The sequence below is a fragment of the Denticeps clupeoides genome, chromosome 8 (assembly GCF_900700375.1).
Source record: "Denticeps clupeoides chromosome 8, fDenClu1.1, whole genome shotgun sequence".
In the NCBI taxonomy this organism is placed as follows: domain Eukaryota; kingdom Metazoa; phylum Chordata; class Actinopteri; order Clupeiformes; family Denticipitidae; genus Denticeps; species Denticeps clupeoides.
In genome coordinates, this window is record NC_041714.1 from 18,334,682 (window position 1) to 18,362,507 (window position 27,826).

The 27,826-nt window shown below is 48.0% G+C and overlaps 3 protein-coding genes across 3 annotated transcripts; 2 read left to right on the forward strand and 1 right to left on the reverse strand.

The window, feature by feature from the left end:
* The first annotated feature begins 267 nt into the window (after positions 1-267).
* On the forward strand, positions 268-5,473 carry prdm9 (PR domain containing 9). The gene is made up of 6 exons (XM_028989564.1): positions 268-447; positions 911-1,036; positions 1,206-1,477; positions 2,356-2,423; positions 2,511-2,701; positions 3,118-5,473. The coding sequence occupies exons 1-6, from the start codon at positions 432-434 to the stop codon at positions 4,938-4,940; spliced, it is 2,496 nt and encodes an 831-aa protein (XP_028845397.1). The 5' UTR covers positions 268-431; the 3' UTR covers positions 4,941-5,473.
* A 393-nt stretch (positions 5,474-5,866) lies between these two features.
* ppp1r9bb (protein phosphatase 1, regulatory subunit 9Bb) lies at positions 5,867-19,876 on the reverse strand. Its single transcript, XM_028988952.1, has 10 exons — positions 18,312-19,876; positions 10,208-10,340; positions 10,002-10,122; positions 9,521-9,625; positions 9,310-9,445; positions 8,273-8,416; positions 8,084-8,137; positions 7,771-8,000; positions 7,100-7,196; positions 5,867-7,021 (listed from the first exon to the last, which is right to left on the reverse strand). Exons 1-10 carry the CDS (start codon positions 19,536-19,538, stop codon positions 6,971-6,973), a joined length of 2,298 nt encoding a protein of 765 aa, XP_028844785.1. The 5' UTR covers positions 19,539-19,876; the 3' UTR covers positions 5,867-6,970.
* A 1,731-nt stretch (positions 19,877-21,607) lies between these two features.
* On the forward strand, positions 21,608-27,013 carry sgca (sarcoglycan, alpha). The gene is made up of 11 exons (XM_028988953.1): positions 21,608-21,682; positions 23,298-23,420; positions 23,510-23,664; positions 23,771-23,840; positions 23,920-24,118; positions 24,608-24,794; positions 24,899-25,107; positions 25,196-25,222; positions 25,912-26,106; positions 26,337-26,363; positions 26,465-27,013. The coding sequence occupies exons 1-11, from the start codon at positions 21,646-21,648 to the stop codon at positions 26,469-26,471; spliced, it is 1,236 nt and encodes a 411-aa protein (XP_028844786.1). The 5' UTR covers positions 21,608-21,645; the 3' UTR covers positions 26,472-27,013.
* The last annotated feature ends 813 nt before the right edge of the window (positions 27,014-27,826 follow it).

The following is a 27,826-nucleotide window of genomic DNA, read 5'->3' on the forward strand; positions in this document are numbered from 1 at the left end:
ACGAAAAAAGTTTGTACGGCATGTTTGAATGTTGACACTATATGTTGCCAGATACTTCAAACTAACCTGTTTCCCATACAAACATTTGACACTCGGCAAGAATTTTGTACACAATTTTGAAAATCTTTATTTTTGTCGCTGAGCCGTCTTTGTTACAATATTGTGTTGGCCCGATAGAAGTTGTGTCTTTAAAAAACCCGCCACGGGCTTCTCTTCCCGCGCAAACGGAAAGCGCGCAATCTGGCAACACGGCCCCGTCACCCGGAAGTGAAATCTCCGGAGTCGCCAGTTCGCGGTCGCTCTGTCGAGGCTCTCGACTTTAGTGGCGACAGTAGTTTTCTCTCGTATACGTCCTGGGTTTCCCGAACTTAATTATCGCTCAATTATTCCGCGAACACTCGGCAGAGCGAACGGGTTCCCGCGGACCGGAAATGTCCAGCTGCAAAGGTCAGTTTTGTGGCAGCTAATCCCGTTTAGCCGCTAGCTGGCTAACGATGCGAGTCCGGCGGCGGCGTTGTGGCCGCCTCGTAGCTGGTTTTCAGCCAGCGGGGTGAACCGCTCCTTCTGCGTGTTTGTCCGCGAGTCGTTCCTCCCTCCCGAAAATACTCGAGTGGGGTACAAAGAGCGGCGAGGCGGCGGACCTGCTCCCCGTGGCCTAGCGCGCCCGCCCTGCGCCGATAAACTGTGTTTTTTCTCTACGTGGTCCGTAGATTAATTCCCAGCTGTCTGCTGAACGGCGCCTCGCTCGGGTAGATTCGCGGTTACGATCGTGCTTTTAAACGCGACGTGGCCACCCAGCACCCACGGTAGTCCTCGGAAGCGGCGCCTTTTTTTTGTTTCTACGATGTCCGCGTTCGGGTGTTTGTCACATTTACTTGCGTACATGACGCAGGGGCGTGTGTTTGAACAGGATCCCCGCCGGGCCAGGGCGCCGAGACTCCGGTGGAGGTTTTACTTGCCACGGCCTCGGAGGTAGAGGACAGTGCGCAGCCCCCACAGGAAGAAGAAGAGATGGAGGAGGAGGATGACGACTACTGTGAGATGCCTTCTTTTCCTTCTGGATGTGTTTTTCATGCACAGTGTTGCCGTGGCAATAACCGATCATAACTACTGCAAATCCATCAAGTGATTTCATTAGTCGGTGTTTGGTTGAAATGAACACTATCATATTGTAGGTTTTATGTATGGCTCTCTCTCTCCTCCAGATTGTGATAAATGCCGGTCCTGCTATAAAGACCACTGCGAGGTTCACGGCCCCCCATTATTCACTCAGGATTCCCCAGCCCCTATGGGGGCGCCGCAGAGAGCCCTGCTCTCCCTTCCCGCTGGCCTGGTCATCGGAAGATCTCGCGTCTCTGCGGCGGCGCTGGGCGTTTTTAACCAGGGAGACATTTTGCCACTCGGGATGCATTTTGGGCCTTTAGAGGGAGACGCGATTACGGTGGAAGAAGCAACAAAGAGCTCTTCAGCATGGGCAGTAAGTGCAAAGAATTTCCCACAGCTGTGTTACAAAACTGTACAATGTAACGCACCTATATATTGGCCACACCTACTAATTTATATATATATATATATATTACACAGACACACATAAATAGCACATTTAACAGTACTAAAGTTATCGTCTTCACTAACGAAATTGAACAGCCTGAAGGTATGCAATTACTTTGTTGCACATTTTCTCAGCGGAAAAACAGGAAAAGCAGAAGTTATTGATCACTATCGGCATCGTCCTCCCGACCATTCGAGTTCACGTTCAGCAGCTCTATTTCCTTCTTAGACAGCCAGACTGGCCGCTTTTTAACTGGAAAGTCGCATCATATGCATTTCTTTGTGTCTTTTTCCATGATTAGGTTCTGTGCGCACAGTGCAAAATGGCTCATCTGAAAAATTAAAATTTGAGTGAGTTTGCTGAAACGGTTGCATTGGTCCACCGTGGCATTTTTGGTAATTTCATTGGTCGGATATGACTAGGTTATATATCTGGCATGGAACTAGTTGGCCTATAAAAATCCAAGAATGAGCCGCATTGTTGTAGAAGCTGCAGTGCTCGAAGAGTGTGTGTGTGTGTGTGTGTGTGTGTGGGGGGGGGGGGGAGAGGAGCGTCTTATATGCCAGAATTTACGGTAGTTAAACGTAAAGCGGGTAAATAATTTTCTCCTCTTAAGGGGTTTCCTGCCCCTTTTTGGAGACTTTATCCTGAACCTAACTACAGTGCTTGAACTCTTCAGATTGGTTAATGTCTTAAAATTACTATATTCTCCGGAAGGAATAACTTGTCACATTTTGAAATGACATTCATTTGACTTTGATTTCCTGGACTGAAACTTTTCTCCTCAACCCTTTGTTGGTCAGATCTGCAGGAGAAGAGCAGAGTCGGGGTACCTCGATGTCAATAGAGACACTCATTCTAACTGGATGAAGTAAGCAGCTTGGCATTGTCCTCCCCCACTTCACCTTCTGGCTTTTCCCGTCCTCTTCGTCTTTTTCTCATTTTTTTTCTCCCTCAGGTACGTCCAGTGCTCTCAGAATGAGAGGGAGCAGAATGTAGTGGCGTTTCAGCACAGGGGACGCATCCTCTTCCGATGCTGCCGGCCGGTCCTGCAAGGCCAGGAGCTGTTGGTGTGGTATGGCGAAGACTACGCTAAAGGGCTGGGTGGAATCTGGGACCAGATCTGGGACAGAAAGTGGAGGCCCTCAGGTACTGAATTTGCTTTACCAACGGTCATTAAAACCCTGGAAAAGTCATGGAGTTTGAAAAGAGAGTCTTTGCCAGTTTTACGTAGTGATTCACGTCACGTGGTGCTTCGTGTGTTGCTTCCATATTCCAGCACCTCCTCACCATCTTGTCTCCTTTTAAAAGTCATGTAAATCTACGCCAATTTGGAGGAAGAAACACTTTTAAGCATGTCAGACTTGTCATACGTTTAGTTTAACGGATTTCTGGTAAGTCTGACAAGTAGAATTACTTTACATTTGCAGAGAAATTTAAGAGAACATATGGTCATGAGAATTTGCGTATGGTCATGAAAATGACATTACTTAATGTAATTTTGTGTAAAAACATGTAAGAACCCGGATTCTTCTAATACATAACATATGTTTTTTGGTCTGTAGATAATCAACCCTCCCAGGTCTACCCCTGTTCCTACTGCGACTTTTCCTTCCCTGCCAAGTCGTACCTGAACAGACACATGAAACGATCTCATCTAGAGGAGTACCAGAGCACCAGACAGTCAGGAGACGCAACGCCAGACATGGACGCCGACATGTGTCTGCTGGCGTCTGAAGTCCCACCCCCAATCCAGATCGAGCCGAACGCCGACACGATGGGCCAGACCCAGCAGGCCAACGTCATCGATGGCTTTCACTGTGAGAACGGCCTGACCGAGCAGAAGAGCACCAGAGTAGATGCCGAGGAGGTTTCTGCGTCCGAAGGGCTGCATCAGTGCTCCCAGTGTGACAGGAGCTACGCCCGACTGGGACACCTCAAGAGGCACCAGTTCACGGTCCACTTCCAAGAGAAGTCCTACAGATGTGGCCAGTGCAAGCGGGCGTTTAGCCTGGTGTCGGCGTTGAAGAGGCACCAGCAGGTTCACCGGAGACAGAGGGAGCGTGGGAAGAAGAAGGCCCTGGACCCAGCTGAAGATGCGCCCTCCGGGAGTCCACCGTGTGCGGACTGCTCTACAGGCCAGTGCGAGCTGCCAGAACATAAACCGAACCCAGGAGCAGAGTCCCTTCAGCCAGAATCCAACGAGCAAGACCCATCCATCGACCCATCTGACCCACCATACGAGCCTCCATCCACCATCCGAGGGTCTCCGCCCCAAAAGAAAAAGAGGGGACGTCCTCGGACCAGAACTGAAGAGCCATCCAGACCCAGGTTAAAGCACCTGGGAAAAGGAGACGTTCCTCCTGCTATCCCTATGCAGGATGAAATCCTGGATGGTTCTGATGCCACCAGCTCCAACCACTGTCCTCCACTGCCGGACGCTGGAGCCCAGCTGACCTGCGCCGAGTGCCAGAGGATGTTTACCGACCTCGTGACCCTGCAGTCCCACGAGTGCATCCAGGTGGGCGAGGGCCTGTACAGCTGCTCCCACTGCAACCTGCATTTCAACCGCTCCTGCAACCTGCGGCGCCACGAGCGCGCCCTCCACACCTTCGAGAAGCCCTACTGCTGCGGCCCCTGCGGCAAGTTCTACACCCAGATCAGCGGCCTGAGGCGCCACCAGGAGAGCCGCACGCACCGCAAGCGGTCCCGGCTCGGCGCCGGCGGCCAGACCTCCGCCGCCGTCTTCCCCTGCACCTTCTGCCAGTTCTCCTTCACCACCCAACACTACCTGCACAAGCACATCAAGCGCCACCACCCGGCCGAGTTCGTGCAGATGCTGGCCTCCGACGACGCCGGCATCCTGGAGGGCTTCGCCGAGGGCTTCAAGAGCTGCCCGAAGTGCGACAAGACGTTCAGCACGATGAAGGGCTTCCGCTCGCACAACTGCTTCCGCTTCGGCGAGAAGATCCACCTCTGCCCCGAGTGCGGCAAGCGCTTCACCTGGTACTACAGCCTCCGGCAGCACCAGCGCATCCACACCGGCGAGAAGCCCTTCACCTGCAAGCACTGCTCCAAGAGCTTCTCCCACTCGGGCCAGCTCAACGTCCACCTGCGCACCCACACCGGCGAGAAGCCCTTCCTCTGCTCCGAGTGCGGCGAGAGCTTCCGCCAGTCGGGCGACCTGAAGCGGCACGAGCAGAAGCACACGGGCGTGCGGCCGTGCCAGTGCCCCGAGTGCGGCAAGCGCTTCAGCCGGCCGCACAGCCTGAAGGCCCACCAGCAGATCCACAGCGGCCAGAGACTGTTCTTCTGCTCGCAGTGCGGCAAGCGCTTCACCCGCAGCTACCACCTCAACCGGCACAAGATCAAGATGCACATGGCCTAGAGCCGCCGGCGGGCGTCTCCGTCACCATCTGCAAGTTTTTTTGGGTTTAAAAAGTTCTTCTTTTTAATTGCGTTACGTTCATCTCCACGAAATCAAGATTGTGTGTGTGTGTGTAGATTTCTGACCAACCAGTCGCGGCAGCACTCGAACCCCGTCGAGCTTTCCAACATGGGCTCAAGGAAGGGCTCTAAAAGACCAAACTATTTTCCCCTTACCCCCCAGAAATTATTTTTAATACTTTTAAAAACCGACATCTTTGCCACATGTTTGTTTTGGATGTTTCAGTTGTGCTTATTAAAAAGTCACAATGGTCATTTTCAAATGCAGTTGTTACTTTGACCGTGTAAATAGCTTTTGTCTAGTATATAAAGAAAACTGCTTAGACTGAGAGAGGTGGCATGTCTGATTTCAACATGTTGAGGCTGAATATGGAAGAACCACAAGCTGTTAATATCCAGCTCTCTCTCTCTGGGTGATCACTAAAGACGTTATGAATAAAATATAATGTCTTAATAAATTTGTTTTCCCTACAAGCCTGGTAGTTCCTGTGTCCAGGGGATAGTGAGTTTGTGTTGGAGCTGGGTTCCTCTTGCCGTACTAAGGCTCCGCGGCCACCCATATTAAGAAGTGGATGGATGGTAAGTGGTTGTCTGGTGCCTCTGCGGAGGCGTGGTGCTCCTCAGGCTCCTGATAACTACTTCATGCCAGCTCGGATTGAGAAAGTCCGAATTAGCTGCTCAAACAGTGGTATTGATCTGAATATTTTTCTGGATACCCAAGAGCTGTGAAAATGCCTTAATATGCAGCTTGGTCAGATTTTATATTAGAATCTCAACCCTTCACCCAAATAAGCATGTTTGCTTGTAATAAGCACACCTGGCAACCCATTTTTTGAAACAGGAAAAGAAGAGGAAGCCACAACTTGATTCACTATTGACCATTTATCCCATTAAAATTACAATAAACAGAACTTCTGAACAATCCAGGCATTTGCTGTACATGGGGTCGCCATTTCCAGTCTCCGACACGTTTATTGTGATTGCCTAAGATCACTAATACCACAAGCATTTAATATATTTTTCACAATTATCCATCCGACAGGCTTCTGAGGAGATGCTCGGACACGTCCTATAAACAAAAACCATGGCAGAACACAAAGCTTCGCATGTCGGTGGTGGCGATGTGAGCAGCAGGTCAAGGTGCTTTGAAGAGAAGAAGAAGGTCCCTTTGTGCTTCGTGTCCTCTGGATGAAACAGAAGGACTGGCTCAGTTTCTGCGCTGCAAACATGAATTAATGCCACTGTGGAAGTTATTCCTGTACGTTATAACACACGAAGGATGACATCAGCTGCTTTTAGTCGTACGTTTGAGTGTAAAGGGGACCAATTCAGCTTTCAAACACCAATCAGGTATAATGACATTTGGGCTTAAATATTGAAATAAAACTGAGCACCAGTGAAACTGTGACGTATGACGGGAACCCTGACAACAGGTCCATCTACCAAGCATCTGCATTTCAGAAGATCGGAGCTGTCCCAGTGGTAATGGCGTGAACCTTGAGCCTTGGTTTCCCCCCAACACTGTACTTCAATTTCATACTTGTTATACTGGTGTGATAATTTACTCATAGAGAATATGTACAAACGGCACTCTGCTGATTTCATGAACCACATACAATACAGTCAGATTGGGGGGGGGGGTCCTATAGGAATGTAAGAAAGAAAAAGCCGGAAACCCTGACGAGCCCTAGAAACTGGAATCTTTCAATTTCCTCTGGAGTCTCCTCGAGTCCACGGTGGCACTGCAATAAGAAGCGAAGTGTCCATGGGATCCATTGGACAGGGCGGCGGTAAAAACACCGTTTTAAAAGAAACATCAAAGTGTAACAGGATCATTCACAATACTTATCAAAGAAAACACCTTGTGGAGGTAAGAAAGCGGTTGTGTCCAGACAGAATGTTCTTGAAGGGAGAAAGGTATCCTAGGAAATCAGACTCTGAACACATATCCAGTCTCTGGCCCGTCCGTCTTCAGGAGTCGGTCCCCTTCAGCTCGTCCACTTGGGTCTCCAGGTCCGACACCTGAGGAAGCATCAAACCAGTGAGATGGGTACTGAAGGTCCCCCTTGGTGGTGTGCCGAGTGTCAGAAGAGCTCCTACCTTGTCCTGCAGCTGTTCGGCCTCCTCCTTATGCGAGGCCTCAGTCTGTTCCAGGGTCCTCTGCTGTACCGTCTCCTTCTTCAGAAACTCGATTTCCCTGCATGCACAGCAACACGCCACCGTTACCACTGTAGTTGTTTATGGGGGCCTGTGTTCATTTTCATTGTGGTCTAGTAGTTACATCATTTTAGTTTTTATTAGTTTTGGTCGTGTCCATACTCATTTTAGTCCAGGCGACTAAAAGTTTCAGCATTTTACTCTTATTTTAGTCAGAATTATCCATAACTATTTTAGTCTAGTTTTAGGGAGATAAAAGAAACAGAAATACTGCATGATAACAATTACGCGATTAAACGTTGTTTTCAATTTAAAAAAAAGTTTTTATGTTGTTTTTATGTTGTAAACAAGATTTACTCTTTTTTAAACCATTATTACACAATATATTTTGTGATAGTTATCGTCACATGACCAGCAATTACATCGTCTCTTTTCCGACACATCATAAAGGTTCACTGATGAAGATATTTTGTTGTTGACGAACACAGTAGTTACCACGCTGAATGTGTTTTTTTTTTTCAGGTGAAGGGGGTTTATGATAATATTCTAGTAGAGATGGGCCAGCCTTGTGTATGGTGCTGTGCATGTTGTCAAGGTTCTGGCGTGGTCCTCACTTCTGCTGGTACTCCTTGATGAGACGCTTGGCCTTGCTGTACTTGCGCTCCAGGGCCTGGTACTGGGCCTGTGTCTCCTTGAGATGTTCATCCACCGCCTGGCACAGCGACTGCGCCTCCATCCAGTAGCCCTCCAGCTTCTCCATGCGCTCGCGGTTCTCCTGCAGGCTGCGCTCCAGCTGGGCTTTCTCCCCGCGCCACCGCTGCTTATCTTGCTCCGCGTGGCTCAGCTACACACAGAGAAACAGGTGAGGAGCCGCAAGCACGGGGGTGCAGTGTGTTTTCATGCATGTGGTGTGGAGGCCCTGCGCACCTTCCTCTTCAGCTGCTGGATCTCAGCCTGAGTCACGGCGTGTTTTATCTGGAGCTGGGAGGGAAGACGATTCATCACGCATATCACACCTTCACAGCTAATGTGCATAAATATCTGTTAAATGGCTCTAAATTATGCATGACAAATAATGCATAATCTCAACTGTTGTGTCGTGGACCCGCCTCTCACCTCCTTGTACTTGTGGGCCAGTTTCTCCGGGTCCATCTCCAGCGGTGAGAGCATGTCCTCATTCTCAGTCAGGTCGAACACTTCGATGGCACTGGGGTACATCTCCATCTCCTCCTCCTCCTCATCGCTGCCGTAGTCCCCGCCCTGAGGGGATGAAGAGAGGGAAGGCAGCGCTGAAAACACCAGCCATGCTACCAGTTCAACCCGAGGTCAGATTGCGTGTGTGTATGTGTGCATTTTACATTCACACACATGCACACACACACATACAGTACAGGCCAGAAGTTTGGACACACCTTCTCATTCAATGTGTTTTCTTTATTTTCATGACCATTTACGTTGGTAGATTCTCACTGAAGGCATCAAAACTATGAATGAACACATGTGGAGTTATGTACTTAACAAAAAAAGGTGAAATAACTGAAAACATGTTTTATATTCTAGTTTCTTTGCTCTGATTACTGCTTTGCACACTCTTGGCATTCTCTCAATGAGCTTCAAGAGGTTGCTTACCTTTTTTGTTAAGTACAAACTGTGTCCAAACGTTTGGCCTGTACTGTATATACACAATCGCCTCTTACCATTCCGTATTCATCCAGATATATGGACATTTATGTGTAATAAATGGGCTGTTATGAAGGTTCACCTTTTGAATTAAATTTATTAGGAAAGGAAATGCTGCTTGACCCACAGCAGTTACTCCTGTCTGTCAACATATGGAGCCATTGAGCCACATGCTGTCTGTCTGTAGGAACCATTAATCCCCAACATAAAGCAGGACATACAGGATCCAACAATAACCGCTGAGACATTCTTCTCTACCACCCCCTAATTCTCTATGCTTTTATTTAATCATGAATCAAGAGCAGATTTTTAGATGTTCTGCACAAAAAATGTATCATTCATAGAATTCAATTTAATCTTGGGTTAGAATACGATGATTAGAATATGGTTTTGAATAGCTGAATATTGATTGTTTCCACAAATGTTCTGAAAAGTAAGAAATTATTGTGAAACACACACACACACACACACACCTCCTCCTCATCACCCATGTAGTTCCCATAACGTTGTTCCATCACCTCCCGCTGCCAGCGCTCCTGTTCCAGCGTCTGCTGGATAAGCGCCGCCACCTCGCTCTGCTCACCCGGCTTCTCTCGGCCAATCATGAACCTGCACAGACGACTGGCGTTGGTCAGGATGTGTAGATACGCGGACGGCAGCCCAGCCCGGAAACCACGAACTCACCTGACGGTGCCAGATGTGTTCCTCAGAACAGAAGCGGCGAAGCTCTGGGTCACGCCCACCAGGCTCGTCCCGTCCACCTCCACAATGAGGTCGTTCACCTGGATCCTGCATCACAGCATTGTACACTCTCACACCTGACCTGGGGTCCCGACCGAGAAGTTCTTACTGTGCAGCTACGCTCTGAAAAATCGGCTTTTATTCCTTCAGACTAAACCCAAAATTTAACAGAAGAGCAAACTGAGCAAAGGAAAAGAACCAGGAACAGAGGAGCGTTCATTCATACTGTCTCTACTGTATATTTATTCAACGCTTGAGAGCAACAGTTCTTCATATCAAGAGTGGTCACGAGGGCGATAGAACCAAATATACACTACAAGTTAGATAATACTACACAAAAACCGAATAAATTAATGAACAAAAATGAGTGAGTAAATCCGTAAATTCACTGATTTGATTGGTGTGTGTGTGTGTAGACACATACCTGCCATCCCTGTGGGCCGCTCCTCCCTCTGTAACCGTCTTGACAAATATCCCCAGCTTCTCCAGACCCATGTCTGCTCCTGCTCCCATTCCAATAATACTGATCCCCAGACCGTCGTTGTCTGAGGAACAAACACACTCACACTTGGTCAATCTCCTCTGCTTCCGGAACACAGGACATGTTTAGAATGGCACCCGCGTCCAAACCTTTCTCCAGCTCCACAGGGAACAGGTCCAGCCTCTCGACTCGTTTCTCCAGCTCGTACTCGGCAGACGCTGCCATGGGGTCCACGTCGTCATTGCGCCGGTCGTAGTCTTCGTTGGAGTACGTGGTGAACACCTGGGAGACAGGGACTGGTCAGTAAACATGGTTCTAGGGCATAAGTCTGTGGGTCATCTGTTCGCACCCTCAGGCCTTAGTGCGCTCGAATCGAACTCAACTTTGTCCCCCATTTGGTACGGTTCGTTTCGTCTGGTGTGAACTCAGTAATCGCACCGAGACCCCGCCAAAAAATGGTGGTCTTGATTCGAATCAAATTTCTAACTTGCCTCGACGCTTACCGAACCAAAGCAGGACCATTTACACGAACACGGAAACCATGAATTTGATCAACTGGTCTCTCACCACTATTGACACCTTCTTGAAGAGAAATCCAGGTGTGGCGGAACCTGGTCGAACCTGAGGTTTTCTTCATTGCCCTGGTTTATCAAAGATTCAAAGAAATGGTGACAGCCGCTCAAAACCCCATAAGGCTGGCCATAAAGACTGATTGACGGAGCAGGCAGAGTTGTAGGCTCTCTGACTTTGACAATCGGCTTGCGGCTTTGCATAGAAATGACGGAGCAGACCAGAGACTTTAGGAGAGCTGTGAAGTGACAGCTTTTGGTCCGGACACCCAAACAATCCTCTCTTGTCTGCATCTGCCTGCCCTAATCAGCAGCGGCCTCGGCCAAGGTTGCTGCTGAATCAGCATCTCCCCTGGAAGGCGTGGCAGTTTGACTCTCTCTCCACACCAGTACAGAGCGTGCTCATGGATGGCAGCAGGCAGGTGTGAGTGCATCTGTACGCACAGTGAAGACTTTTGGAGGATGGCCTGGTGTCAAGAATGGCAGAGAAGAAGCCACTTCTCTCCATCAAGGACAGACTGATATTCTGCAAAACGGACAGGGATTGGACCGCGGAGGACTGGAGTAAAGTCATTTTCTCTGATGAAACCCCTTTATGATTGTTTGGGGAGTCTGGAAAAATGATTGTACGGAGAAGAAAAGGTGAGCGCTACCATCCGTCCTGTCTTGTGCCAACAGTAAAGCATCCTGAGACCATTCATGTGTGGGGCTTCTTCTTATCCAAGGGAGTGGGACACTCACAATTTTGCCTAAGAACACAGCCATGAATAAAGAATGGTCCCAAAAACATCCTCCAACTTCTCCCAACCATCCAAGAACAGTTTGGTGAAGAATGAAGCCTTTTCCAGCATGATGGAGCACCGTACCATAAGGCCAGAGTGATAACTTAGTGGCTCGGGGAACAAAACATTGAAATTTGGGGTTTGTGGCCAGGAAACTCCCTGGACCTTAATCCAATTTAGAACTTGTGGTCAATCCTCAAGAGGCGGGTGGACAAACAAAAACCCACAAATTCTGACAAACTCTAAGCACTTATGAAGGAATGGGTCGCCATCAGTCAGGATTTGGCCCAGGGTGAATTGCAGAGGTCTTGAAAATAAATGGCCAACACTGCCAATATTGACTCTTTGCATAAACTTGGTGTAATTGTCAATAAAAGCCTTTGAAACTTGTAATTATACTTGTAATTATACTTCAGTACACCACAGAAACAACTGGACTTACTGGAGTACAGTCTGGGGAGAGGTTTTTTTATTCTCCTCCTTTCTCCTCATGTAATCTTATTTTTCCCTCTGTTCATCTGATGCATTCGGCAGTGCCGTATGTGGCCTGTTATGGCAGTTCTCTGACTAACAAAGTATCACCATTTTGGTTCCCTTGGATTTTTCCCTGTGTGAAACCGGACCAAAGCAAAAGTACAAATGTTGTCTGTTTTTTTGAGGTGATTAAACGTTCATCAATTCGTGGGCACATAACATTTTTTTTTAATTTACACCCGTTTTTTAGAAAACAGTTACATTCAGCACATCAACCCCCCAACTTCATCATAGCTCTGCTTTGTGTTGAAACAAATACAATACAGTCGAGAACATATTTTGTGTGTGGGTCATATTTCAATATATTTTAGAATTAGTGGCAGGCCAATTAAAAACAAATCACAGGCCATAGTCTAGACACCCCTGCTGTAGACGCTTACTTGCAGAAATATATCAAATATAACATTATACCATGTTCCATGTTATGGAAGCTTAGGGCTGATCATGTAAATGAACATTTTGTATTTGAATAACCTTGCTGTTCTGGGTGACTCTGGACCAGGAAACTCATGGGTAAGAGCTTTAGTTCGAAAACATTCCAGGACTAACAGGCAAGTATCTCCCAGATGTGCCCTCATCATGATGAATGACTGGTGCTTTAAGCAACTTCCTCATGATGCCAGTGTGGTGGTGGGCACAGTGAGCCACAAATATGATCCCTGTCTGACTGGCACACAGGCCCAGGGCTCAACATTCGAACACTACCAGGCCAACTGTGGAGAAAAGTCAAATGACAGTCATCACTTTAAAAAACTGTGATGGAACCATGAGGTATTGTAATGGTACTTTGATGGAACCATGATGCATTGTAATGGAATTGTGATGGATCCGTGATGCATTAAAATGGCACTGTGATGGAACCGTGATGTATTGTAATGGTACTGTGTTGGAACTGTGATGTATTGTCATAATACTGTGTTGGAACCGTGATGCATTAAAACGGTACTGTGATGAAACTGTGATGCATTAAAACGGTACTGTGATGGAACCGTGATGCATTAAAATGGTACTGTGATGGAACCGTGATGTATTGTAATGGTTCTGTGTTGGAACTGTGATGCATTGTAATGGTACTGTGTTGGAACTGTGATGTATTGTCATAATACTGTGTTGGAACTGTGATGCATTGTGATGGAACCGTGATGCATTAAAACGGTACTGTGATGGAACCGTGATATATTGTAACGGTTCTGTGTTGGAACTGAGGTGCATTGTAATGGTACTGGGCTGGAATTGTCATGTATTGTAATAGTACTGTGATGGAACAATGACGCATTGTAATAGTACTGTGTTTGAACTGTGATGTGTTAAAACGGTACTGTGATGGAACCGTGATATATTGTAATGGTTCTGTGTTGGAACTGAGGTGCATTGTAATGGTACTGTGTTGGAACTGTCATGTATTGTCATAATAATGTGTTTGAACTGTGAGGCATTAAAACGGTACTGTGATGCAACCGTGATGTATTGTAATGATACTGTGTTGGAACTGTGATGCATTGAAATGGTACCGTGTTGAAACCGTCATGTATTGTAATAGTACTGTAATGGAACAATGATGCATTGTAATGGTACTGTGTTTGAACTGTGATGTGTTGTCATAATACTGCGTTGGAACTGTGATGCATTGTGATGGAACCGTGATTAATTAAAACGGTACTGTGATGGAACCGTGAAGTATTGTAATGGTACTGTGTTGGAACTGTGATGCATTAAAACGGTACTGTGATGGAACCGTGAAGTATTGTAATGGTACTGTGTTGGAACTGTGATGCATTAAAACGGTACTGTGATGGAACCGTGAAGTATTGTAATGGTACTGTGTTGGAACTGTGATCCATTAAAACGGTACTGTGATGGAACCGTGAAGTATTGTAATGGTACTGTGATGGAACCATGAAGTATTGTAATGGTACTGTGATGTATTGTCATACTGTCTTTTGAGTTTGTGCCAGTCTGTATGTTAAAATATTCCAGAATATCAGGCATGTCACTGAGTTCAGGGGGAGACGTTGAACACAACACTGAGATTAACGCATGGGTGGGGAGGGGCGGAGGCTCTGCTCCAGTTGTGGGAGTTGCAGAGTAGGTCACATCCATCCCTGAACAGATGGCCAGGAACTCCCTTCCTCCATCATTCCTCCACCTCGCCCCACCACCCAACCCCCCGAATGTGGCACCGAGCTGCTTTTTACAGCTCTACACCCACAGCTACGTCACCAGGTTAATGTGTGAGTATGGGTTTTTCAGGTCTTTGAAATGCTCACGAATCATGAGTAAGATGGAGATTTAAATGATATAAACAGTCTGAAAGCGTGGAAAGTCCATCATCTGCACAAGCTACAGTTTTCATACCATAACTTGATGGTGCTGTTGGTGGCGCTTCAGACCTGACCAATGCTACTGTATATCATCTGAGTGGAGATATTAATGGTAAGATTCTGCCGTACCTGGCTTGAGTTTTACAGGAATGATATTGCTCCTTAATGCAGCTAGATGTAATAGCAGGAAATGTTGGGAGTAAGATGCAGTGTTAGATGTGGAAATCACTGTCCTTGTATATACCCACGTCTCACCGTCCAGTGTGCATGATCGTTTCTGATTACAAGGATGATTCTGATTCACGGAAGATCGTCAAATCCATCAGTGGACTGTTCCAATGATCAGGATCCTTCATATTTGGCCATGGATCAGTCATTCATTCAGGAAAACGTTTCAAGAATGAATCTGTAGTCTCTGTGTTCACAAATCAGCCAAAATCCTATACAGAGTCACAATTCCGTTCCATTCAATGCTTGTCAGATGGAACAACCTTAGTATCTGTCAAGACACAAGGTACCACAAAAAGAGGTTGTCTGTAGCCAGATCTATAATATTGGCTGTAAGTTTTTAGCAATTTCAGGGTTAAATCTCAAACTTCTGCTCAGACAGGTCGGTTACGAGAGCAGCGCAGCAGGCAAACGCCCAAAGTGCCCATTTGTGACAATGCAAGAGACAATAACAGGGCAGGAAAAAAAGCCTTGTGGCAATATCTGGTGAAAAGAAGGGTTCGGGCAACAGATGAAAGTTAAAAAGCCGCTGATGGAGGTGGTGCTTCCAGGAAACCGCATCTGGCAGCTTTTATATGAAGGTTCTTATTACATCACACACAGACGCTTAACGCTCGTGTCACTGTATGCAGTAAACGCTCTGAATACAGAGCGAGTGGCTGAACCAATGAGACGGTCTGATGTTATTTCAGATACAGACTCATAAACATATTCAGCTGTCGACAGCCAGTCAGATCTTGAGTGAGAAGCTGAGCTCCGTGTCGAAGATCCTGTGAACATGCTGGGTAGGTGCAGCTTTTCCTCAACGAGCACCTCTCATCTTACGTATCCTCACACCATTGCATAACGGTTCTTCCGCGAACGGAACTCAGCGGCTCTCCGCGGTCCGCGGCTGCATCTAATTACTGATGGTAGTAGCGGAAACGCGGTTCTCCTCGCAGAACATCACTTCCCTCCACAGCGATGAGCTACGTAACATCTGGAACGCCCCTCAGCCATTCCAGTTTTGGGGGCCCCTCCCTCGCCACCTGCCACAGGACCCACACGGAGCAGGGTTGCCATGGCGATGCCCAGAGATGAGCCCACTAACACCCCCCTTTGGCAAATGAGGTTTATTTGGCTTGGCATGGCTACTGTTGATCTGGTGAGGGATCTGTGTGGGGAGGAGGAGGTGGGGTGTGTGTGACACTCAGCTCTGAAGGACACGGTGACATTCGTCTCCCTCACTACCCTCGCCAAGGATGTCACAGTTCTTCACGTTGCCACTCTGGGCCAGGAAACCGGGTTCAACAAATGGTCCAGATCCAAGATCTCCTGGTTCAACGTCGACTCCTCTAATCAGCTACTGTTGAGAAGAACGCTTGAGAAGAACTGTTCTTGTTTGGACAGAGGACGGTCGTGAATCTCTCTACTCCCAGTCGTGTCTGGAAACAAAAATGGAATGTTCTGGAGTTGCTTTTGTTCCAGCGTCTCTTCTGAAGCTCTGTCATGTGAAGTGGAACAGGAAGAGCTGAAGTAGATCATGGTCACCTTGCAACGAGACACTCCCTCAAGGTGCCACCTGAGTGGGCGGGGCACTGGGCCCCAGACAGTTTCAGGACAGGGCTCTGCGAAGTTATGAATGGTCCCGCGGAGGTATTTTATAGAATAGCTCTGATTGAGATGAAGGTGTCTGCTCAGAAACGTGGAGATTAATCAGAGTGATTTGCGGGATTTTCACCGGAACCAAGCCCTGCTGAGATGACCAGAATCTGGAGGATAAATAAAGACGAAGCGGGTGAAAGTGGCTTCCTGTGGCTTCCAGTGTGGAGGATGAAGTGTATGGGAGGCCGGTCTGTAACAACTAGGTTAAAATACGTCTATTTATACTCACAGCGAGGGGGGGGGCAGAGCGGAGGAGACCAGACAACGAGTGGGTAGAGAACAGAGCAGAACCGAGAGGTAAAGTGTGTGTGTGTGTGTGAGGCCTCGGTTTATGGTGTAAAAGCAAGCTGGTGCTACAGTTCCAGTACACAGTTCGTTCTCAGAGTAAAGATCTTCACAGTCCCTCCATAAAACACAACCAGTACAGGAGACATATAATGGCTGAGTTACACTCGATTATTTACGATAAATAATAAAAATCAATGCCTGGACCTCTCATTAGAGAGAGAGAGAGAGAGAGGACTGGGTCTGATGTTCTTCAGCTGATCACAGCTGGTGTCTCTCTCACGTCTTCTCTCTCCTTTCACTCCTCCATCTCCCCTTCACTCCGTATTTTTTTATGTCTATTCACACGCACACTCCTCCCTAAAGCAGAATATTCCCCTTTCATATATTCATCACTAACAGACATCAGAATAAACCTGATCACCGGCGTCCTCGACACCAGGAAGTAGCTGCCGTCAGACGTTAAAACCGGAATGAGAGCCTGATTCAGACTGGATGCAGCAATACCGGCCACGCTGATTACGGCCCTGTGCCGTACTAGCAAATTACACCGCCGAATGACAATCCCATAAATCAGACATTTTCTGCCCTTTAACGTTGGCTGACAACGACGTTTCCAGCATCAGCAGGATCCACGCCGTGCTGCCTAATGCACTCGTGGGGATTAGGTATGATTTATTTTTTTCTCCACGCTATTTAATCATTTAAGTACTCTGTTATTCAATGAAATGCACCGGGCAACATCAAAACCTGATAAACAATCATTATGTCATCATCATCATCATCATCAGTGTGAATACTGAAAACCTGCAGAGTGTTAATGTATAAATAATATATGTCACATGCAACCATATACATATATAAACCTATGAACAAATATCAATCTTTGGCCTAATTCTGCACTATTACATTAGAATGCATGATGGGAACGATGGGTAATGAGAGCACGGAGGACGCAGACAGTGAGACTTCAGTTCCGCGCTGCAGTCTGAGCAAAAAGAGGAAAAAAAGGCCCGATTGTGTCACAGAACACTTGGTGGCTCAGAGTGCAGTGTTGCCAAGCAGTGCAAACACACACACACACACAGACACACACACACACACACACACACTGTTCTGGGGCGGCACAGTACCAGCCTGTGCCTCCTGTAAGGTGCCAGAGTACAGAAAACAGCGGGAACCGCGACGCCCCGCTGTCCTCATGGATGTGGTACGTGGGTCAGGTGACCTTCAGCCTTATCACCTGACTCGGTGTGAACAGCTGATGGGCGCAATTCTGTCCACTGACCCGTCGGACAGCATTTCCGCCGCGGCCTGGACGGATTCGGGGAGAGGTCACAAGGTCACGTGCAACGCTCCATGAATTTTCCTGATTAAATGCATCGGTAAAGGCCTCACTGGGAGTTAAGGAATGGATGGGGCGGAGCCAAACAACCATTAACTCCAAAAATCTATGCCGCTTGCGGCACCGGAGAAGCGCATCTCGAAGAGAGTGGTGGATCAATGACCAACCACGCCACAGGTCGTAATTTCAACTGCACTCAACCATCATCGCACCCCAGGGCCTCCCACTTAACCCCGACCGGGGCCCCGGGGGCCTGGAGTGTAATTACGGCGTAACGCGAACCGCCGTCCCAACACGCGGCGGCGTAATTAACGCGGCGTTCACGTTTCCTGCAGGCGTCCGGGTCCTGATTCCTCCATCAACACCCCGACGCGCGTCAGGGTCATCAATTAATGAAGGGGACACATCCACACCGCGGCAGCACCGTGACACCCAGTTCCAGCGTGTAAGCCAATCGCACGTCCCCTTCTCTCTCCGGCAGGACACCGGCAGGTGGACATCTTGCCAAATTCAACCGTTTCTGATCAAACTTTTCATGTTCCTACCTTGATTGGGTTGGCGCTGAAGCGTATCTTGCGGCTGGGGGGCGGCTCCTCCTCGGCGGGCAGGCCAGGGATCTCGGAGCAGCTGGACTCGGGCTCGTACGTCTCATCTTCGTCCTCCTCCTCCTCCTCCTCCTCGTCCACCTGGCTGCCCCCGGAGTCCTCCCCCACCGCGCTGTAGGCACTGATGTCCACCAGGTCGGCCGCGGAGAATTCCTCCTTCAGGGTGACTTCGTCGTCTTCCTCCTCCTCCTCCTCTTTCCGGACCCCGACCGCCCTGCTCCCGCACCCACCCTCCGCCTCCACCCCGTGTCTCATCTCGGCCCGGACCTCGTCGCCGGCGGCCTCCCCGGCGGCCACATCTCCGCTGCTGCCGTGGCTCAGGCCGTTCTCGGACTCGGCCCTCGTCGGACCCTCGGTCGGGGAGGGCCCTTTGCTCCGGCCGGGCTTGACGTGCTGGCCGTGGCTGTCCTCCGGCGAGGCGAAGGCGCAGGCGCGCTTGGGGACCCCGGCCCTGGCCGTGACCCCCCGGGAGGGCAGCGGGGGCGTGTTGGAGAGGCGGTGGAGGTTGTTGCGCAGCTCGGCCGCCCTCTCGAACACGGCGCTCAGCTGGCTGACCGTGGGCGACACGGCCTCGGCGGTCCCCGCCGCGTCCAGGCTGTCCAGGGACTCGGTGCTGCCGTTGAAGCGCGCCACCACGTCCAGGCGTCCATCTTGGAAGCCCCCGGCCCGCTCCTTCCTCAGCAGGATGCGGTTGGTGGCCGCCTGCTTCTCCTGGTGCTGCTGCTCGAAGATCTTGCGCGTCTCCTGCAGCTTGGAGAAGCTGGAGCCGCGCTGCTGGCCCTCGCCTTTGGGGTCGAAGCGGCTGACGCGCTCGGAGACGGTGGCGCCCAGCTTGAGCAGCGCGCTGTGGTCCACGTTCTCGTTCAGGCTGCCGGCGCGGGGCAGCGTCAGGCGGACGGGTTTGGGCTCGGCGGCCCGGGACGGGTCCTCGGCCTCCGTGGGGGAGGAGGCGCCCATCTGCATGAACATGTTCTTGATGCGGTGCACGTTGGAGCCGTACGTGCGGCCGCGGCCGGTCTGCTTGGGCTTGCCGCCGCCATCCTGCGCCTCTCCGTTCGCGGCGGCGCTCAGGACGTCGTTGGCCGGCTTCAGCGCCTGGATGCCCGCCTCGTACGCGTTGCGGTGCGGCGACGGGCTCCGGAGCGTGGAGGACTCGGTCTTCATCATGGTCGATCAGGCTTCTCCGCGTCCACCCGCCGGCGGCATCCTGACGCCGATGCGATTAAAAAACGGGTGTCGGCCCGTGATGCGCGGCTCCGGCCGGGAAAAGATGCGCTGTGGCGGCGTGAAGAACGGCGCATCTCCCGCGCGGATCCCGGCGCGGCAATCTGGATCACAGACGCGCCCTGGATTCCCCGCCGGCGACAGATTGCGCGACGTTAATCCCCCCGGCTGCGCGTCGTTTTCATCTCCGCTTCATCTTCTCGGCTCCGCACAGAGAGCAGGACCCGCCGCTCCGCTCCGCGCCGCCGCCGCCGCCGCCGCTGCCGCAAAGAGGAAGCGGCCGCCGGGTCTCAGTGCGAGTCGGGTTCAGGGCGCAGCCCCACGCGTGTCAGGAGTTCCACCCGAGTCGAAGTAAGGAATGACGGCGATTTGTGGGGTTAAAAACCTCCAGCAGTGCTGCGGTGGTGTGGAGGAACCACCACTATTTTAAGCGCTTTACATGCACAGTTAACAAACGAATAAAAGAGTGCTGCACTTCTCTGTATGGCCGTTCGTAACTGCTTATGAATATTGGCACATTTGAGGTATATTCTACATGCCATCACATATAAAAAAATTGAAGCAAGTAAATAAATATGTGGTAAAGCTATAATGGCAATAATAATAATAATAATACATTTTGCAATGTTGCCTACATGTGTATTAATATTGTTCTTACATTTGCAGCATTTATCAGAGCGACTTACAAATCAGCAGTTACAGGGACAGTCCCCCCCCTGGAGACACTCAGGGTTAAGTCTCTTGCTCAGGGACACAATGGTAGTAAGTGGGGATTGAACCTGGGTCTTCTGGTTCATAGGCGATTATCTTGCCCACTAGGCTACTACCACCCCTTTTCTTGTTATCAGTGCTGGCCATATTTAATTATCTGATTTATAATTGATTTGAAACCTTCTAGATTTATGACGCAGTTTGAACTTTTGCTTAATTCCTCCCTCAGATCAAAATACATCTGCATTTGCGAAGCGGAACTGTGCCTGTACGGAAAGCGGAACTGAAACTCGTCGTAGGCCGGGCGGCCACCACTAGGACCGTTATTCGCTTCTTCCTGCTGGAACCTGTGCAGCTTGTCTCACCTCCTCATCGCCTGACACAAATCCCACATCATTTCACGTCACGAACACAAGATGTTGGAATTAAGGTCTCCGTAAGCTCGGTGTTTAAAGAATATAGTTTACTTGTTATTACACTCCAGCACTTTCACTTCCACTTCCAACCACTCTGGACTCCACCCCCCACAGAATTTCTGCACAAAATTCTTATTCTTTTTACTCTTGCACAATTTGTTTTCACCTTATACTTTATCTCCACTCATTTGCACACCTTCACCCTGCCTGTTAAAGACATAAAAGTGTAATATTCGGTTATGTTTGCAATATTTGCACATTGGTTCATTGTTTACTTGCAATATTTGCAATACTGTGGCCTGTAGCAGTCGCTAAAAGCATTTCACTGCATATCATACAGTGTATGTGTATGTGACGAATAAAATTTGAATTTGTTATTGTATTAGAGCATTTTATTATTCTCTCCAAATAACTGTGGAAAACTGTGGGGTGAAGACTGGATCCAGAGGATGGGGACCCCGGGAGATCCCCGCCTAGGCCCAAACCCAGTCATAGGTTCTAATCCCACATAGTATCACTGCATTCCTGAGCAAGCGTCTTAAACCTGAGATACCCAGCAGGATCAGGCGTGGCACAGTGATGCTTTAAAAGATCGGATGTCTCCTTAAGGGACAGGACAGGACTGTAGTTTATAACAATGACAGGAATTTGTACACTATTATTCCTGCAGTTCCAACTTTAAAAAAATGAGTGTAAACACTGCATCATTACTACAGTAAACTTCAGCGGAGGCCTGGAAGGTGGAAACTTTTATCGGGGAAGATGAGGATAATTTGGTACTAAATAATGATATGAAAATGACAGAGTAGAGGACCTCACATGCAGGCTGTAGGATGGTGCTGCTTATGGAAGAAGCAAAAATAGAATTTCTGTCCCTGCCCTCCTCTCCGTTTGCTCCTGTCAATCAAGCAGCTAGAAACAAGATGGCAGGACAGAAGCAGCAGGCTTTCACATTTGCAGGCAAGTTCTGGTGGTCCTGATCAGTTGGACCATGTTTACCTGCATGTGTGTGACGGGACGGGGCAGGACGGGTACAGCAGCTTGAGTGGGATTGAAATTGGGTTACAGCAGAACAGATAACCTGCATGTGGGGGTCATTCGTAATATTCTGATTCTTTATAATAATTCATGAAATCTACACGATTAGATAGAAATATTGTTATATGAATGTGTGGCCTTCATACAGATAAAACTGTAAACTGCATATCTTACAGTTTTCTGTACTGGTCCTGCCTCTATTTCCTGTGCTGATTCTGCCTCTGTTTCCTGTACTGGTCCTGCCTCTATTTCCTGTGCTGATTCTGCCTTTGTTTCCTGTGCTGATTCTGCCTCTGTTTCTTGTGTTGGTCCTGCCTCTGTTATCTGGGCTGATTCTGCCTGTTTCCTGTACTGGTCCCACCTCTATTTCCTGTACTGGTCCCACCTCTATTTCCTGTACTGGTCCTGCCTCTATTTCCTGTGCTGATCCTGCCTCTATTTCCTGTTCTGGCCCTGCCTCTATTTCCTGTGCTGGTCTTGTCTCTGTTTCCTGTACTGGTCCTGCCTCTGTTTCCTGTGCTGGTCCTGTCTCTGTTTCCTGTACTGGTCCTGCCTCTGTTTCCTGTGCTGGTCCTGTCTCTGTTTCCTGTGCTGGTCCTGCCTCTGTTTCCTGTACTGGTCCTGCCTCTGTTTCCTGTGCTGGTCCTGCCTCTATTTCCTGTTCTGGCCCTGCCTCTATTTCCTGTGCTGGTCTTGTCTCTGTTTCTTGTGTTGGTCCTGCCTCTGTTATCTGGGCTGATTCTGCCTGTTTCCTGTACTGGTCCCACCTCTATTTCCTGTACTGGTCCTGCCTCTATTTCCTGTTCTGGCCCTGCCTCTATTTCCTGTGCTGGTCTTGTCTCTGTTTCTTGTGTTGGTCCTGCCTCTATTTCCTGTTCTGGCCCTGCCTCTATTTCCTGTTCTGGCCCTGCCTCTATTTCCTGTACTGGTCCCACCTCTATTTCCTGTACTGGTCCTGCCTCTATTTCCTGTTCTGGCCCTGCCTCTATTTCCTGTTCTGGCCCTGCCTCTATTTCCTGTTCTGGCCCTGCCTCTATTTCCTGTACTGGTCCTGCCTCTATTTCCTGTTCTGGCCCTGCCTCTATTTCCTGTACTGGTCCTGCCTCTGTTTCCTGTACTGGTCCTGCCTCTATTTCCTGTACTGGTCCTGCCTCTGTTTCCTGTGCTGGTGCTGCCTCTGTTATCTGGGCTGATTCTGCCTGTTTCCTGTACTGGTCCCACCTCTATTTCCTGTGTTGGTCCTGCCTCTGTTTCCTGTGCTGGTCCTGTCTCTGTTTCCTGTACTGGTCCTGCCTCTGTTTCCTGTACTGGTCCTGCCTCTGTTTCCTGTGCTGGTCCTGCCTCTATTTCTTGTGCTGGTCCTGCCTCTGTTATCTGGGCTGATTCTGCCTGTTTCCTGTACTGGTCCCACCTCTATTTCCTGTACTGGTTCTGCCTCTTTCTTTCTCCACTGGTTCTGTCTGAGTTTTTGGTTCTCATTGTAGTTTTTATTAATGATATTTATTCGCTGTGTAAACGGTGTGTTCTCGCACCTCAGTGTGTACTTTCAGCTTCCTGGTGGCACAGGCCACCCGAATTGCCCCGGTGGGTCAGCTGTTCGTCTATGAGCTTCATAGGGAGATCTATCAGGCCGACTTCAATCCTGTCAGCAAAATCTACGGTGAGCATTAAAGCTTGAGTAGCCTTTTTATTTTACATGACAAAATACGAGATGAATTCCCTGTTTCTGTCTTCTGTATTGGTGAGCAGGGTCGGTCCATAATGACCCCATCGTGTTCAAATGCAACAAGCAGTTCTTCCCTGATCTGCCCCGCTGGCTGCGCTTCACGCAGAGACACCCATACGACAATGGCTTTCTGTACGGAACCCCACAGGAGCAGGACAAGGGGAAGAACATCATAGAGGTAGAATCCAGAATGGACCTCACCACAGACAGTGCTGTCCTATTACTGAAAAATGCCACAGTGGGGGTTAGGGAGTTAATAGCTGTTTTTTTCCACTCCTTTCCAGATCACAGTGATTAACAAGCAGAGCTACGAGACCTTTGGAGACGTTCTGATAATAAACGTGGTCCCTCCAGGTATTGGAGATCTCAGAGAGATGTGAGATGCACCTGTCTGTGAAACACTGTGCTTCAGCACTAAATCTTGACTTCGCAGTGAAGAAGATGCCCTACCAGGCCGAGTTCTTCGTTCCACGCAGGGAAATTGAGAAGGTGCTGCCCTCTAGCGTTCAGGATGAAATCAAACGTGACATACAGAGGATGTGGGGCACAGAGGAGCTGGACTTTGTCAACATCTCCAATGCTCTGGACCACGGAGGCAGAGTTCCTCTGCCTCTGCCTGGACATTTTGAGGGGTAAGTGAAGACATTAGATGCTTCTTGCTGTCAGTAGTTTAGTACTGAGCCAGTTAGGGTAGAAGATTTAACCCATGTCATATTTTTCACACAACAATGCAACAATGCTAATACAACAATGATATAAAGTCCTGACTAAAAAATTGATCCTTTTTTTTTTCATTTTTGGAATGAAATGTATGACATATTAGCCTAGTGGGTAACACTATGAACCAGAAAACAACAAAGTCCCAGGTTCAAACCCCACTTATTACCATTGTGTCCCTGAGCAAGACGCTTGACCCTAAGTGTCTCCAGAGGGACTGTCCCTTTAACTACTGATTGTAAGACACTCTTAAGGGTGTTCTATCTGAGTCCTCTTGCTTATTTGTGGTAACTCTCCATGTTTTAACGTTTAGGCAATTTCCTTCGAGATTAATAAAGTTTTCTGATTCTGTATGATTTAGTAGATGTGTACCCAGATATTATGTTATAATTTGTGTGTTTCAGTGTTTATGTGAAGCTGGGTTCGGAGAAGTTCTACTCCAAGTGTCTGCTGGATCTTCAGACGCCGCAGCATCATAAAGACTGTGAAGCCCTGTCGAAGGTTCCTGGACGAAAGTTTATTAAACTGCCTGGAGACTGCAGCACGTGCTCAGACACCAGCAACTGTGTTGCGTGGTGCAAGTCCACACTGGTGAGGGCCAGACTACCATGTTTCAGTCAGAACCTCCCCTGCTGGGGGAATGCATGTCATTTTTTTCAATGTTTCTGTTATTTATTCTGTTATTTATTTATTAGATTGACTTGTCCCACCCTGCGCCTCCACCACCAGCTCCAACCATGGGTTCAGGGATCCTAGAAGCAGGGCAGGATTACAACCCCCCAGAGTCTCCCCCTCCCCGGGACTACTTCCCTGACTACATTGCCACAGTGATCATCCCATTTGTTCTGGCCATTCTGCTGTGCCTCATTCTGGCCTACATAATGTGCTGCAGGCGGGAGGGCGTGTAAGTGAACATGAATTTTAAAAATGCTTTTTATTCAAGAATGTGTCATAGTGTGAGTTTAACAAGAACATTTCTTCTCTGTTTTCAGTGAGAAACGAGATGGAATGACCCCTGAGTACGTACATGTCCCAGAGTACGAGCATGTCCCAGAACCATCTAATATTACAAAAACTGCAATCCAGTATCAGAAAGAAGTCTAAATATTACAAAAAAACATAATCCAATATAAAAAAGTCTACATCTTACAAAAAAACGTAATCCAGTATAAAAAAAGTCTAAATATTACAAAAACTGCACTCCAGTAGCAGACATAGTCTAAATATTACAAAAACTGCAATCCAGTAGCAGACAAAAGTCTAAATATACCAAACATGTAATCCAATATAAAAAAAGTCTACATATTACAAAAAACGTAATCCAGTATTAAAAAAAAGTCTAAATATTACAAGAAATGCACTCCAGTAGCAGACATAGTCTAAATATTACAAAAACTGCAATCCAGTAGCAGAAAAAGTCTAAATATACCAAAAATGCAATCCAGGAGCAGTAAAAGTCTAAATATACCAAAAATGTAATCCAGGAGCAGTAAAAGTCTAAATATACCACAAATGTAATCCAGGAGCAGTAAAAGTCTAAATATACCAAAAATGTAATCCAATATCAAAATAGTCTACATATTACAAAAACTGCACCCCAGTAGCAGACATAGTCTAAATATTACAAAAACTACAATCCGGTAGCAGAAATAGTCAACATAATACAAAAACCACAGTAACAAGAATGAGATTTATTCTCCCCATGCAGTCTTCAGCTGTACCACCACACCACCATCCACTGCAACACCACTGAGCTGCGCAGCATGGCGGGGGTCCGCGAGGGGGTCCTTCAGCCCCTGTCCACCCTGCCCATGTTCAATGCCCGCACCGGCGAGAGAGTGCCCCCCACGCAGGGACTCTACCCGACCGACAGCCCCCACATCCCACTGATCATGGCACAGCAGTGAGTATCGTACCACGCCCAACACACAGGCAACAGGAACATCCTGTCCATGCCCACTTCCTGTGGTCAGGTGGGAAAGAGGACATACCACTGGGCTGCTGTGATGTATCAGTAGAAAAACTTTTCATTTCATTCATGCATTAAAAATATGGAATTCTTTTATATGCAGTATTTTTTAACAATTCCATATTTTTCCATGCTGACTGTCTGTCTTCTCTTTTTGTGTTCAGGGAGCCCAACGTTGACCCGTTACCCAGGTAACCCAGTCAGTCGTCCACTAGATGGAGACATTTTCACAAATTATCATCATTATAATGGATAGAACAGACTGCATCACTTTAATGTCTTTCATCCACAGGAAGTGAATCTGTTCCATCTGCGCTGAAATGTATTTACATATATGTGGAGTCAACTGGTTTGTGTGTTCAAGGGATATTTTAACAGCCATATTTATCTACATATAGCCACCAAATATTGTTGTTTTTTGTTTTACCTTGTATGATATCAAGCTGGTCTCATGAGGGTTATTATTTGAATTATTTTTCAGTATGTGTTTTTGGTGAAGTTACATTTAGAAATTACATTATATTTACATTATGTTCAGAATAATTAAGAGTACTGTTTTTCACCAAACCATTAATTCCAGGGGACTACTGAGATGATAAGTCACTTCAGTATCAGTTGAAACCGGGACATCACTTTGCGCATAACTTTGCACAAGATGACCTGATGGAGATGGAGATGACCTGAGTTTGACCTCGGTTCTGTGTGTTAAGATGAACCAGCAGGAGACATCTGTCCCAGAACCATTGGTCACTTATGTCTCTTTGACCTGTAATGACTGTTCTTGAACTGGAACTCAACATTGTCCCAAATAAATTTTCTGATTGTTTTGTTTTTTTATTGACTGATTGTAAAGGTTTGCAGGATTATTGGAACGTTGAGCTGCTCTGTGAAGTTCCCAACTTTGTCCGCTTGTTTATATGAAGGTTTGTAACAGAACATGAACAGATCCAGTTCCCTGCATGAGGTCCTTCCTCCTAGATCCTGATGATTGGATGCAGCTTCCTGATGGGAATTCACGGGTTTGTTAGAAAACTGACTTGTGTGTGTCTGGATTTTCTGGTTAAAAAGAAAAAAACCAAATACTACAGTCACTACAAGGATTTGTTAAAGAATCAGTCTAAAGCAAATCAGAAATTAGAACTCTATGAAATATCCTGTCAAAGCTCAAGATGTTACCAAGCTGTCAGAGCTTCTAGCATCACCTCAGACGGGTCCTGTGACCGGTTAGGGATGAATTGCTGGTCTTGGATGAAGAACATCCAGCAGCTCGTCCTTGTCTCGGCGAAGGAGGGACAACTCTGACGTGACTCTGCCCCTCTGCTCCTCTCAGCCTCAGCCTGCATGTTTGCCATATAAAAGTCCGGCTGCCGGGTTTCTCTGGACGGCGTTTTCCATGGAACCGCATTTCACCTTCGTTTTTGGAGGATTCCGCACTGCCTGCAAGGTACGTTCCTCTGACTTCTGCGATGTTGTGGGATCAGTGGTTGGTGCAGTTTAGGAATGAGGCTTCTGAGCGAGCATCACAGCTATACTTTCTCCATGGCTGGAGGGAATTCGTTCTTACGGAAACTGAGATGTCAAGGGCTACGTTTTCTACAAAATATGAAAAATAAATTCTGTGGGACCCAGCAGTCTGAGATTTAGTGCTTATGGA